At 35.5% G+C, this 13,434-nt stretch overlaps 1 protein-coding gene and 1 long non-coding RNA gene across 2 annotated transcripts; both read right to left on the bottom strand.

Moving 5' to 3' along the window:
- Positions 1–246: 246 nt before the first annotated feature.
- Positions 247–1,079, bottom strand: LOC136224445 (uncharacterized). Its single transcript, XR_010686426.1, has 2 exons — positions 844–1,079; positions 247–726 (listed from the first exon to the last, which is right to left on the bottom strand). It is a non-coding gene; the product is annotated as an uncharacterized lncRNA (long non-coding RNA).
- A 2,784-nt stretch (positions 1,080–3,863) lies between these two features.
- LOC136223065 (subtilisin-like protease SBT1.4) lies at positions 3,864–6,325 on the bottom strand. Its single transcript, XM_066010854.1, has one exon. It carries the CDS (start codon positions 6,285–6,287, stop codon positions 3,969–3,971), a length of 2,319 nt encoding a protein of 772 aa, XP_065866926.1. The 5' UTR covers positions 6,288–6,325; the 3' UTR covers positions 3,864–3,968.
- Positions 6,326–13,434: the final 7,109 nt, after the last annotated feature.

The raw sequence follows: 13,434 nt of genomic DNA, 5'->3' as shown, positions 1-13,434 counted from the left end.
ATTTGAATATGTTCCTACAAAATAAGGGAGGTGGCGACGACCCGTCTAGTCTAATGCTATCATTCTTAAAAATAATGAAAAAATGAATTTTATGAAGATCCTACTCTTTTTAGGGTTGTTTTTATCTTTTTATTGAACCTTAAAATATACTCATGTGTGTATCTATATCTAGCTCAAAGGTTAAATATAAATGCATAAATTAACAAGACTCTAAGGATAACCTCCAACTGAGTCAAAGAATCAAAATTGAAAACATATCATCCTTCTCTATAACACAAGGGTGGTAAGCCTTATTTTGTACATACAATTGAGCTTGCATCCACAAATTTAGATACATTAAATCTAAGTAAAGTTTCCTTTTTTTTCAACATAACAAAACCTCAACTTTTAATAGAAAATAACTTTTTTTTAACAATATGAAAAACATTTTTTTTATATATGAACAACAAAAGATGACTTTTTATTTTACAATATAAAAAGTTTTTTTTTACTACTTGTAGGAGGGACGTGTGATGCTACCGCAATGGTAGGAGGAACATTGGATATTGGGGGAATGATGAAGGCATTGTCCACTTATGCTGCAATAACCCCATAATTGATACCCCATTAACTCATGTCGATTCCTCAAGCCCATGCTCACCACAGTAGTGATAACATGGTCAAAATTATCACCAAAGGATCTAGTAGACTTCTTGGAAGATCTGGTGCAATGCTCCTCGAGTGTTTCTGCAAGACAGGATGGTTGATCTCCGACATTCGAGGTCAGTTCTAATTATAAAGCTAAAGTAATAGCACAAATAAGGTGTAGTATGACGTAATGTGTAAAGAGATAGAAATATATACCATTTTAAGGAGTAAGATCCCTTTATATAGGAGTTAGATTCATATTCTCAATATATAGGAATAAACTGACTATACTCCATAAGAGAAAGCATCATAATAAGACATGATTATATTTATGTAAGAGCGATTTATACTCGTTGAGGAATACTAATTAGAGTAGAACTATGATACTCTTATTATGAAAAAAACCTTCCAGAAGCACGATCCGATTATCCGATCTAATGTAGAGGATCCGATTAAACACCTTCCAAAACCCGATCTTAAATATTCATATTCATCATTAATTGAAACTACTGATATTTGTTTCACAAGTAATGATTAGAAAAAATGTTGGTTGCAATCATTGTCGGATAATGATATCTACATGTGAAATGAATAAAATTATATGGACATTTATCTAATTATTATATATAAAAAGTTGTACAAACAATTTAACTAACATACTGATTACCATATTTTATTAAAGTTTAATAATCAAATATAATTAATGGTGGAGCCAAGACCATAAGCTTGGGGTTTTTTTGGAGCTCAATTGCGAGAACACTATGCAATTTTTCCTTTCACATGACATAAAATACATGATAAACATTTGTTTTCGTGTCGTCTGATTATTTTTCATGATAGTATATCAAAATTTTGTCATCTGAAAGCGTAAATGTAAATCAGCTCAATTCACATGTGACCTTCCGATAACACAACTTTGTCATCTAAAGAAAGCGCGTTTAAGTCAAAATTTACTTACGCGGCCAACAAAACAAAAACTGATATCAAATTTAAGCCGCTCAATACGTTTGACTGAAATTTCAGCTCATATATAAACCCCTCTCTCATTCCAAATTCCTAACTACGTTTCACGCAGCTCGTCCTCATCTCTCTTACCCCTCTCTTTGGCTATCTCCGACCGGTTCCTTTCTACATGCAAATCACTAGATCGAAATAAGGTAATGGTAAGCCATATTATCACACCCGACCCAAAACAGCATCGGGTATGAAGGGAAGATAAGATAACAATATCTGAATTCGACTCTTTAATTTCAACTCGTTAAATTCTTAATTTAATTTTCTAATAGATAAAAATTTATTTGGACTACCTAAAATTTTATTATTTATTTGGCTTGGACTCGATAATTTTATCAAGCTTACTACGTATCCCGAATATCTTTGAATCTTTAAATCGAGAATCAAAGCCACATAGTTCTACCCATTTTAGGTAGTTCTCTTAATTAATTGATACGTTGATTGACATTAATCATTTAACTGTATATTTCACTTTATTACGATATAATTTTATATAATTTTATACATATATATCATTTTATCAAAACGAATCAAATCGAATAAACATTCTATCAAACCAACTCGTAATCAAAATCTGTAACAAAATAAGCTTGTTATTAAATATATTTTTCAAATTCTCACATATTGCCAGAAACGTAATACCAAATTTATGTGTGTCTATCCTCAAATTCCACCCGTGTAGTTTCTCATAACATCAATAATATCAACAATATCAATAATCGAGATATCTCATTCATATCTCGTCTTGCCTAACGTTAGGACTACCAGTCGTGCACTCTGGCCAAACCGCCCTTAGATATGGTCTTACAACTACTACCCCTACCCCGGGCAATCCTAGATGGAGAAAACCATTTTATCTTTCTTTCAAAATATCACAACATAAAAATCATATTTGGACTTCATTCCAAATCACATAAATAATAACAATAATAACCGCAACTACTTTCTCAATCCAAAAACAATTCACATAAGATTATCAAATTCATTTTCTCAATAAAATTTCCAAAATACCACGATAATAAATAATTATTCTTCAAATAATCAAAATCAAAAGTATATAAATATTTTAAACAATATATCTTAAACAATTTAATAAAATGTATTCAAAACCACTTAATCATTTAAAATTGAAACTTGTTTTTATCTGTCACCGGAATAGCTATTTTAGACCGAATATATGTACCGTTCGACTTGTTTATTATCATAAGTTTATTTGAACTAATTTTATATACAAATTCATTTACCAATTTTATATTTAACTTTATACCGACCCTAATTGACAAATATCAGTATTAGTCCTTCTAATTTTACTTACTTTAATTCGATAAATTAACTTCACTTAATTATTATATAAAATTAAATTTTAGACCGAACATTTCTATTAGACTATTTATGTTCGTCACCGAAAATTGTAATATGTAATACTAAACTTGTATCGTTAATTCTCACCGAAGGTTCAGTTAGACTCGTGACACTGTTATGAGTCTATCCGTACAATTTTTTTTTTCAGTTTCTTTACATTATTATTAGTTTTCAATATATAAAAATTCAGACCAACAATTTAATAATTAACTAGTGTTAATTCGTTTCGTGACCAAAACCTCTAATTGATCGTCTACTTTAATATCTAAAAATAATATTACCTCTTATACTAGCGGTCAAATGTTACACCTCCACTCTTTCTAGAAAAATTCTTACTTTACTCTAATATAAACTTGTACATTGATATGAAATATTAAAACTATTGTAGTTTGAGTTTATTAAGTGATTTAACCTATATTAGAAAAACAAATCTAAACACTTTTCAGACTCATGTGAATCTAACTTAAGTATTCTACAAATATACTAAGAAGGCTTTTAAAGGCTTTTAAAATTCTAACTCAATTTAATTTTAATTTTAACCTTCAAAATCTTTGTATACTTCCTCATATTCCACAAATTAATGATATTTGAAATATAACCAATATTCCAAGAACTAAAATTGAACCAGAATTTAGTTAGAATATTTTCTAAAATAACACCAGAAAATGCTACTAGTTACAAACTTGATTTAAATTTATAAAAAAAATCACCACAAGCATGGAAATAGTGTGAACACTATAATAATATAACTTTTATTACCGAAATCGAAGGTGGTTTATGAACTCCGGTGATGATCAATTTGATTTCTTCTAGAGTTATCATTATCTTATAAATAATAATGATTCTAAAGAGATACAAAATAATCAAATTGGACATGTCTACCCATGTCTTGTTTTATTGCATATGATAATATAGATTGCACACATTTATGTATTAACTAGTAGAAAATTTGAAGAGAGTGAGTCTTAAAAGGAAGCCATGGACACTCCTTGTTTCCACAGAACAGCTATGGGACTCGTAACGGTGTGAATTCCATCACTCCAGGCAATTGATCCAAAACTTTGTGCGGTGTTGCTAGCCGAATCTAAACCCAAGCTTAGACTAGAAGTGCTGCTGGAGAATGTAATTTCATAGGATAAGCTCTTATTCTCTTCACTGAACACAAGCCTAGTTGGTGAGACCTTCACATCTACATTTGCAGGAGCATTCACCTTAACATCATAAACTACACTAGCAGAACTTCCCACATTCTTCACTGTCCTTTTATATGTAACCACAGAAGATGTATCCTCAAAAACAACAGAAAATGATGGGTAGTTTAGATTTCCTGGATTCCCCATATTATTATCACATATATTTTCACGTGGCATCACTTGAGTAAATAGGAAAATTTGCTTCCTAGTGTAACCAATTGCACAGAGAAATGAGATATACTCATCTTGGTCAATGTCATAGATTAGGCCAGGATCAAGAGCAGAATTAGGATCAACATGTCCAGCTCCACGATCAAAGAGTGTTGAAGCTTTGCCAGTAGCAATATCACCAATGGTTGCTCCGGAATTATCCAAATTATAAGCAGTAGTCATTAGAGCGGATTTTATAGCTGCAGGTGACCAATTCGGATGTGCTTTTCGCAGCACAGCTGCGAGTCCACTCACATGTGGACAAGACATTGATGTACCTGAATCTGGCCAAAACTGAACTCTTCGGTCATCATTTTCCATCTTTGATGGAGAAACGGCACCAGTCCAACCAGCCAAGATCATAACACCAGGAGCTATAACATCTGGCTTTAGGATTTCTGCCGTGACATAGTTTGGACCGCGACTTGAAAAGGATGCAACTTTAGGAGATGGCGGTGAATCCCCAATTACTGTTCCGCGGAAGACGATTTTTGCTGTTGGGGAATTGCTAAAGATGTAGTATCGAATCGAAGTTCCATCTGTTAAACCAAGTGTGGTAGCTGGTGTAAGATAAGCCTCAGCAGCCAAAGTTAGATCATCTTGGTAGTTACGAACTATCATTCCAACCCCACCTGCGCGCTTCACTTCAATACCTTTCTCCGGTCTTTGAATTACCCCGTTGTCACAAAGCACAATTTTACCTTTAACTTTTGATGAATCCAAACTCCCCGCAGTACAAACGCTACTTCCAACATCACCAGCATACACTAATGGGATGAATTTATCCGGTAAAGGCTCACCCGTGTAGAGCGATGCCCCGTGAAAAGTTCTCCCATCGCCAAGCACTACATCAGCTCGAAACTGCCTGTCAATGGTAGAAGCACCAACAGTGAGAATCCAAGGGGCAACATTAACAGCAGTATATGCACCTGGACCTGAATTCCCAGCAGAACAAGACACAGTGATACCATACTGAACTGATGCAACATATGCCCCAATCGCTGTGGTATCCCAATAATATGGAGAAGCTTTACCAGTAGAACCAACAGATAAGGAGATCACATGGACACCATCTTCAATAGCTTGTCCAAAGGCTGCTAGAATATCAGAGCCTGAGCAACCACCACTCCAACAAATCTTATAAACAGCAATTCGTGCCTTTGAGGCCATACCACGAGCATCACCCTTTGCATATTGGTAAAAGCTTGCATTTTTAACCAATGATCCACCAGCAGTAGATGCTGTATGGGTTCCATGACCTTGTGTATCTTTAGGAGAATGTGAGTCTTTTGATGCATTATAGCCATGATAGAACGCTCTCGCCCCTATGAGTTTCTTGTTGCAAACATAAGAAGGAAAATCATCTGATGTTTCGCAACTACCTTTCCAACTGGCCGGAACATCAGACATACCATCGTCTGAAAAACTCGGATGTCCTGGCCATACTCCAGTGTCAAGAACACCAATGATAATGTCTTCCCCAAAATCACCATCAAGCCAAAAGTCAGACTCAGAAGAAAGCCCTAAAAACTGAGGGGTTCGAGTGGTATGGAGCTGATTAATCTGGTCTGGGATAACCGAGATTACGCCAGAAACCCGACTTAATGCTTCAGCTTGATCGGGTGTAATGTGGGCGGAGAAACCACTGATGGCTTGGGGGTAAGTATAAAGGATCTTGGGAGAGTGAGTAGAGGGAGGAAGGGAATTGATGATGGAGGAGTACCAGTGGTGGTGGGAGGAGAAGAGGGCAGGCTTATCTGATTTGGACATAAAGACAATGAAAGTTTGAGGATTGTTAGATAATGGTGAAGACAAGGAAGAAGAGGCTAAAGAAAGGAAGAACAGAAGGAGAGGAAGAATAGAGACACATGAAATAGCCATGTTTGAACTTGTTGTTGTTCTTGGAGATTCACAATGGTTAGCATTGTGTATTTATAAGCTATTTAGGATCATGGAGGTAAATTATTGGCTTGGCTATAGTGTATAATAATTTTCTCTATGAGTTAAATAATGGCAAATTATTGTCTTGATAAAAGATTTATAATTTTCTCTATGTTGAGTTTTCAGTTCAATTATTTCTTTAACTAATTCCATTATATAGTATTAGAGTTACTACAGTTTTAACAGTCAGTTTAAATTTTTCAATTTAACTAATTCCATTATATAGTATTAGAGTTTTGTAAGGTTCCGTTCAATAATTTGTTTTTTTTTTTTAATTAAGTTTTGTATAAAAAGTTAGGAAGTCACAACTGCTTCTGGTTTTAATTTGTTTATTTGCCATTGCTGTATTAAATGCATGCTTGCTAAATCTTTTTTTTATGAATAGATTGAGAATGAAAGATCTAATTGATCTCCAAGGAAAAGAATAATGAAAATTTATTGATTTGTAGAAAAATAATTTAGAAGATAAAAAGAATATAAGAACCCATTGTGTTTTTGTTTTCAATTTTTGTAACTGTTTCTTTAAAAAAAAAAAAATCAACAAATAACAGCTACAAATAACTAATAACAGTAGCAAATAATAAACATGAACATGTAAAACAAACCAAGCCATAGAAACTAAAACTGTTGTTAACGTTTCTTCCCTCTCTAATTCACTAATAGAATATCTAAGAGAATATACAACTTATAACTTAATCCTTTATTAAAGGATTTAATTACAAAATAACCCTAAACTCATTATATGTTAACATGCCTTTCAAGTTGGACTATGTAAAAACCAAGCTTGTGAACTAAATCAAGAAACAAAGGTTGTGAAAGCAAATCTGCAGGCTGTTGTTGTTGTTGAGTAGTAACGGGTAATAAATGAATCATCCTGCCTTGATTTCCTCTCTTATAAAGTGACAATCCAATTCTGTGTGTTCTCTCATGAAAAATTGGATTATTGGCCATGTAGATATACGACTGATTGTCACAATATAAAACAAATGCTTACTTGACTGATTTTCATTTTGAGATTGTTAATGGTCAATTTAAGACATTAATTAAAATTTAGTTGTCAAAATGTTAGAAATTATAAAGTTGAATGACCTTTATATTAACTCCAAGTTGATCACTGCTCACCCGTGATCATCAGGAGGTCAACTAATTTTGAAGAGATAAGATACAAAATAAAACTAGTTACTGTCTTCTAGGATTTATGAACATGACTCTCTCCTGTTTTAGTAAAACCAGAGAGGATATCTCGTGATCCATTATTAGAAGCACATGGTTCTCCATGTCAAATGGACGAGCTTCCATACAGATTTTGTCATGTGTAACATAGACCCAAATATCTTATAAGAGGCTCCATAATACGTGAGGTTGCAAAATACGTGTCTAAATATGTATTGGGATTCTCCAAGCGACATGGAAGAACGGGTACTTAATATAACAACTTCTCACCCTAATCTACACCCAAACTCTAATTTTGGAGATTAGGATTAACATTGCGTATTTATAAGTAAAAAGGACCAATAATATGTAGCTCATTATGGAGATAAATTATTGGCTTGGTTATGTAATCGTATAAATAATTTTTCATACGGTTTAAATAAGGGCAAATTATTAGAAGTACGTGTTCTCATTTTTAAATTAAAGAGCTTACATACATATTATGTCATAGATCCAAATATATTATACGAAGTTCCATTATTTTTTAAATTTTGCTATGCAATAGCACAATATGATTCACTTGGATATTAAATGACCAAAACCGTTGGATCTCAGTGAACTATATTCTACGCAATGTGGTCATTTTTATATGTCAAGCTTGTTTTGGAAGAGTGTCTTGCATATTTAAGTGATAAAGGTTTTTTAGTTTTTCAATTCAATATTGTCAATTTTTGACACTTTTAGCATGTTTACTTTTTTTAATATAAAAATTTAGATAGATTTTTTAATTAAAATTTTAAATTTGGTGCAAAATTTTCATGTATTATTTACTTATTATATTAATTTATGAATTTTATTAAATTTAATGTGATAATATTTATAATTAAAATAAATTATATATAAAATAATCGTTTGTTGAACTATAATAATAATTTTTAGAGTTGTTTAGAATTGAAGTATTTTTTTTAAAGTTCGTCGAAAATAATGTGGATAAGAAAATAAAATAAAATAACACTATAAGTTAGGATGATGTACAAGTTTTAGTAACGTTTGATATGTTGTTTGCACTGGAAATACTCTAGTATCACAATATATATATTAGTGTTTAGAGTTTTTATGTGAGATCCTAAGATCTAAATAAAGTAAACAACTACAAAATATTTACTTACTTATTAACAATGTTCTTTTTTTTTTTTTTTTTTGAAGAATTCATTAGTTAATATATAGGATGCCATCAATTATTTGCTTGATGCTTGGTCATACAGTAAATTTTTATGTGGTTTGCTATATTTTAAAAATTTACAAAAAGAGATATATGATATATTTAGTACACGTTATTTTAAATTACATAATTAGGTTCTCAATAATGTGTATAATTGGCAACTGATTACATCTTTTTCTTTTTAAAAAAAATACATTTACACATCTACAAACATAGCATCGACTCTCCAAAAAAAAAGCACGGCTCGTTTAAAAAAAAAAAAAAACTATAAATTACAAACCTCAAAATCCTTTACGATGAACTTACCAATCTCAGGCATATGCCGAAGTGCGTCTGCAGGACACCCTGGGGATGCAATGCGTTCAAAACGCTACGTGACCAGCAGGAGGCTGACCAGGTCATAACCTTCCTTCAAGGCTTGAATGAAGGCTATTCTACCATCTGTTCGCAGATACTGCTCATCGAACCATTACCGTCGCTCAACAAGGCATTCGCCTTAGCTACTCAACACGAGAGACAGATTGGTCTCGCACCTGCAAGGCAAAGTGATGGCGGTGAGAATGTTTCCTTCGCAGGACTCACAAATCAACAGAACAAACAGAGCACTTACCGCAACAAGGCTAACAACAACCGCAAAGGAAACAACAAGAACACATCCTTATGCACATACTGCGGCAACACATGCCACACAGAGGATATCTGTTTCAAAAAACACGGATATCCTCCAAGCTATGGAAACAGGGCGAAAGGAAACAACTTCCGGGCACCACAGGCCAAAGCTAATTCTGCAACAAATGGCGGCAAGGATGGGTCAGATTTAGGGGAGGAAGATAACACAAATCTTAAGGAATCATTCAGTCTCACCAAAGAACAGTATCAAAAGTTGGTGGCACTCTTACCACAGAAAGCACAAGCTTCCACTAGCAGCGTGAACGCCTTCTACAAGGACAGCTATTCCGGTAACGCCTCTAAAACCCCTCTTGATAAAAATGACATGCCTCAATGGATCATTGACACCGGAGCGACTGACCACATTGTGTGTAATGTCGGTTATTACAGCTCATGCACAAAAATAGAAAATTGTTGGGTCAGTTTACCAAATGGAGAAAAGGTTAAAGCTGAACATGTAGGCATAGTGTCATTAAGTAAAGGGCTCACCTTGAAGGGTGTATTATGCATACCAAAGTTCAATTACAATTTGATCTCAACAAGCAAACTCTTAGAGTCTAATGACATGTGCATCATCATAACTGGGTCAACATATGTAATACAGGATGCAAAGAACTGGAAGATGATTGGCTGGGCTAAACAACAAGGAGGATTATATTTCTTAGAGGATCCATTACCGAATGTAGTCAAAAGTTTTTCTACTGTTTCACATTCAATTAAGGCAAATGTATGGCACTCTCGCCCAGGCCACCCCTCTTATGAGAGGTTTAAGGCCTTAGGCATACAATGTAATGACTATAAGTCTTTCAAGGAAATGCCATGTGATGTTTGTCAAAGAGCCAAACAAAAGAAATTGCCTTTCATTATAAGTAACAGCATTGCAAAACAATCTTTTGACCTAATTCATGTTGATATATGGGGACCAGTTAAGGAATCACACACAAACAAACGTTATTTCCTAACCATTCTGGATGACTATAGTAGGTATACTTGGATATCACTATTGCATGACAAAGGAGAAGCAAGACATTCATTGCAAGCATTTTGTAATCATGTTAGTAGACAATTCGACAGGGAAGTAAAGGCAATAAGATCAGACAATGGACCAGAATTTGCAATGAAAGACTTTTATGAAAACAAAGGCATAGTACACCAGACGTCTTGCACAGAGACACCTCAACAGAATGGACGTGTCGAAAGAAAGCATCAAGACATTATGAACACGACTAGAGCTCTAATGATGCAGAGCTGCTTACCCAAAGCCTTTTGGACTGAGGCAGTTAACCATACGGTTTACCTCATCAACAGACTACCGTCTACGCCCATACAACATCAAACGCCGTATGAGCGCATCTATAAGGAAAAGACTGACATCAACGATCTCATGGTTTTCGGGTGTTTAGAATATGCCTCAACCCTTGACAGACACAAAAATAAATTCACCGACAGGGCCATATGATGTGTATTCCTCGGCCACAAAGGGGGCACAAAGGGATACAAGTTGTTAAATCTATCAACTAACAGTGTTTTCTTTTCCAGGCATGTGAAATTCTTTGAAGAACATTTCCCATTTTCAGACAAAAACAAGGCAGAAGACATAGCATATTGCAGTGACACAGACCAAGAGCTAATTCACATAACAATGCCAGAAGAAGACGACAATGACATGGATACGGACCCCCAAGAGACAGAACAAATAGAAACCATTGCAACAGAACAACCGCAACCACAACCAGAGGAAACGAATACCAGACAAATTACAGCAAGGAGGGCTCCCACTTACCTGAAAGACTACCATGTAGCCTTGATGAAGGGTGACCCCTTGCCCACTTTCACAAATTCACCTCACCAACTCAACAAGCATCTCTCCTACCACAAGCTGTCTCCCAAGAAACAAACCTTTGTCATAAACGTCTCGTGCCACACAGAACCTGCCACATATAAACAAGCTATGTTAGACAAAAACTGGCGACAAGCCATGAACGAGGAGCTCGCGGCCCTAGAATCCAACAATACATGGAGGATAGTCTCTTTACCTGAGGGCATGAAGCCCATAGGATGCCGGTGGGTCTACAAGCTGAAACACAAAGCAGATGGGAGCGTGGCACGATTCAAGGCCCGTCTGGTGGCTAAGGGATATACTCAACAGGAGGGAGTAGACTTCACCGCCACATTTGCACCTGTGGCAAAGTTCACTACCATCAGAACAATATAGACAGTTACAGTTGCAAAACAATGGAACATTCAGCAGCTCGACATAGACAATGCTTACCTGCACGGCGAGTTGCACGAAGAGGTCTATATGACATTGCCACCAGGCGTGATTGATACCACTCCTCGAGCCGTTTGCAAATTAAACAAGTCACTTTACGGCTTGCGTCAGGCTGGACGACAATGGAACATGAAGCTCACAAGCACAGTAAGGAAAATGGGGTTCAGACAATCAAATGCAGATCCTTCCCTGTTCACCAGGAAGGTATAGAACTCCATTACTATATTACTCATCTATGTGGATGATGTAATTTTGGCAGGAAACGATGACAAGGAGATAGCCTTGGCGAAGGAGCGTCTCAACCAGGCCTTCAAAATCAAAGACCTCGGGCCAATCCACTATTTCCTCGGGTTCGAATTTGCTCGCAGTTCCAAAGGCATGCACATGTCACAGAGGAAATATATATTAGAACTTTTATAGGAACATGAGTTACTAGACTACAAACCAGCACATACACCAGCTTTACCAAATCACAAAGCCCACATGCATGCCCTCCCTTTGACAAATATCACAGCATACAGACAAGTAATAGGAAACCTGCTGTATCTAACTCATACAAGACCGGATCTATCCTATATCATCAACCAGTTATCATAACATCTACATGCACCCACATCAGATGATGAACAGAGAGTTCAGAGAATTTTGCGTTACCTCAAAGGCACCATAGGCCTCGGATTGTTCTTTCCGGCGTTAAATAACCTCCATCTCCAGACCTCATGTGATTCCGACTGGGGATCTTGCACCGAAACCCGCAAATCCGTCACCGGCTATGTCACCTTCTTGGGCTCCTCCATTGTCTCCTGGAGATCCAAGAAACAAAACACAGTCTCTAGTTCATCCTCGGAGGCGGAATACAGGGCCATGGCCTCCACGGCCTGCGAACTGCACTGGCTCACCACGTTATTAACCAAACATATCGATATAGACTATCACGTTGTGAGAGAAAGGGTTCAGGCCGGTCTGATACGACTCATGCCCATCTCCTCCGCCATGCAGCTCGCCGACCTCTTCACCAAGGCCCAACACTCTCCTCACCTCCGTTTTCTGATTAGCAAACTAGGCTTGCTAAATATTTACCAAGCATAGTTTGAGGGAGGGTAATAACATCAACATGCACTCATGGAAGATTGTTCAACAAAGAAGAAGAAAGCCTTTGGCTTTGGAGGAAATATAGAAACATTCGAGAAAGGAGAAAGGCGTGAAGATGAAGAGTTTATGGTTCATAAAGTACAATGAATAAGTCTGGAAGACTTATAAATTATCTGTCGGCAACATTTGAGTTGCCAAGGGTAATAAAGTCCTTTCACTAAGATCATGGACCTTTATGTCCATTTACCTTTTGGTATATTCTAGAAGAGGAACACATGCCCAATGATGCACCATCATACACCCAGTCACAACCACTCTTAATCCTAACCATCCAATATTTGCCCTAGCATCAACGGACCAGATTTACCCATGTGTCATCCTCCTTATGGTGTTAATTCCTTAGCTTAGTCATTTTGCTTGGAGAGCAAACCTATCAAGAATATAAATATGTAAAGATTAGACCTTTAATTTTTAATAAGAATCAAAGACATTTGCCTAAAAGAGTTCATTACCTCATTCACTTTATTACAAAATAATCAAGTAAATTACACCTATTGCCACTAAACTTTATTCATTTTCATGGCATAACCACTAAATTTCAAAAAGTAACATAAAAGTTGTTCAATTTTATACTTTGTAATATAAAAATTAACCATATTTAACTTTAAATATTACTCCAA

The sequence above is a fragment of the Euphorbia lathyris genome, chromosome 3 (assembly GCF_963576675.1).
Source record: "Euphorbia lathyris chromosome 3, ddEupLath1.1, whole genome shotgun sequence".
NCBI classification, from domain to species: domain Eukaryota; kingdom Viridiplantae; phylum Streptophyta; class Magnoliopsida; order Malpighiales; family Euphorbiaceae; genus Euphorbia; species Euphorbia lathyris.
The sequence above is the reverse complement of the archived record's forward strand: the minus strand, read 5'-3'. Positions and strand labels throughout refer to the sequence as shown.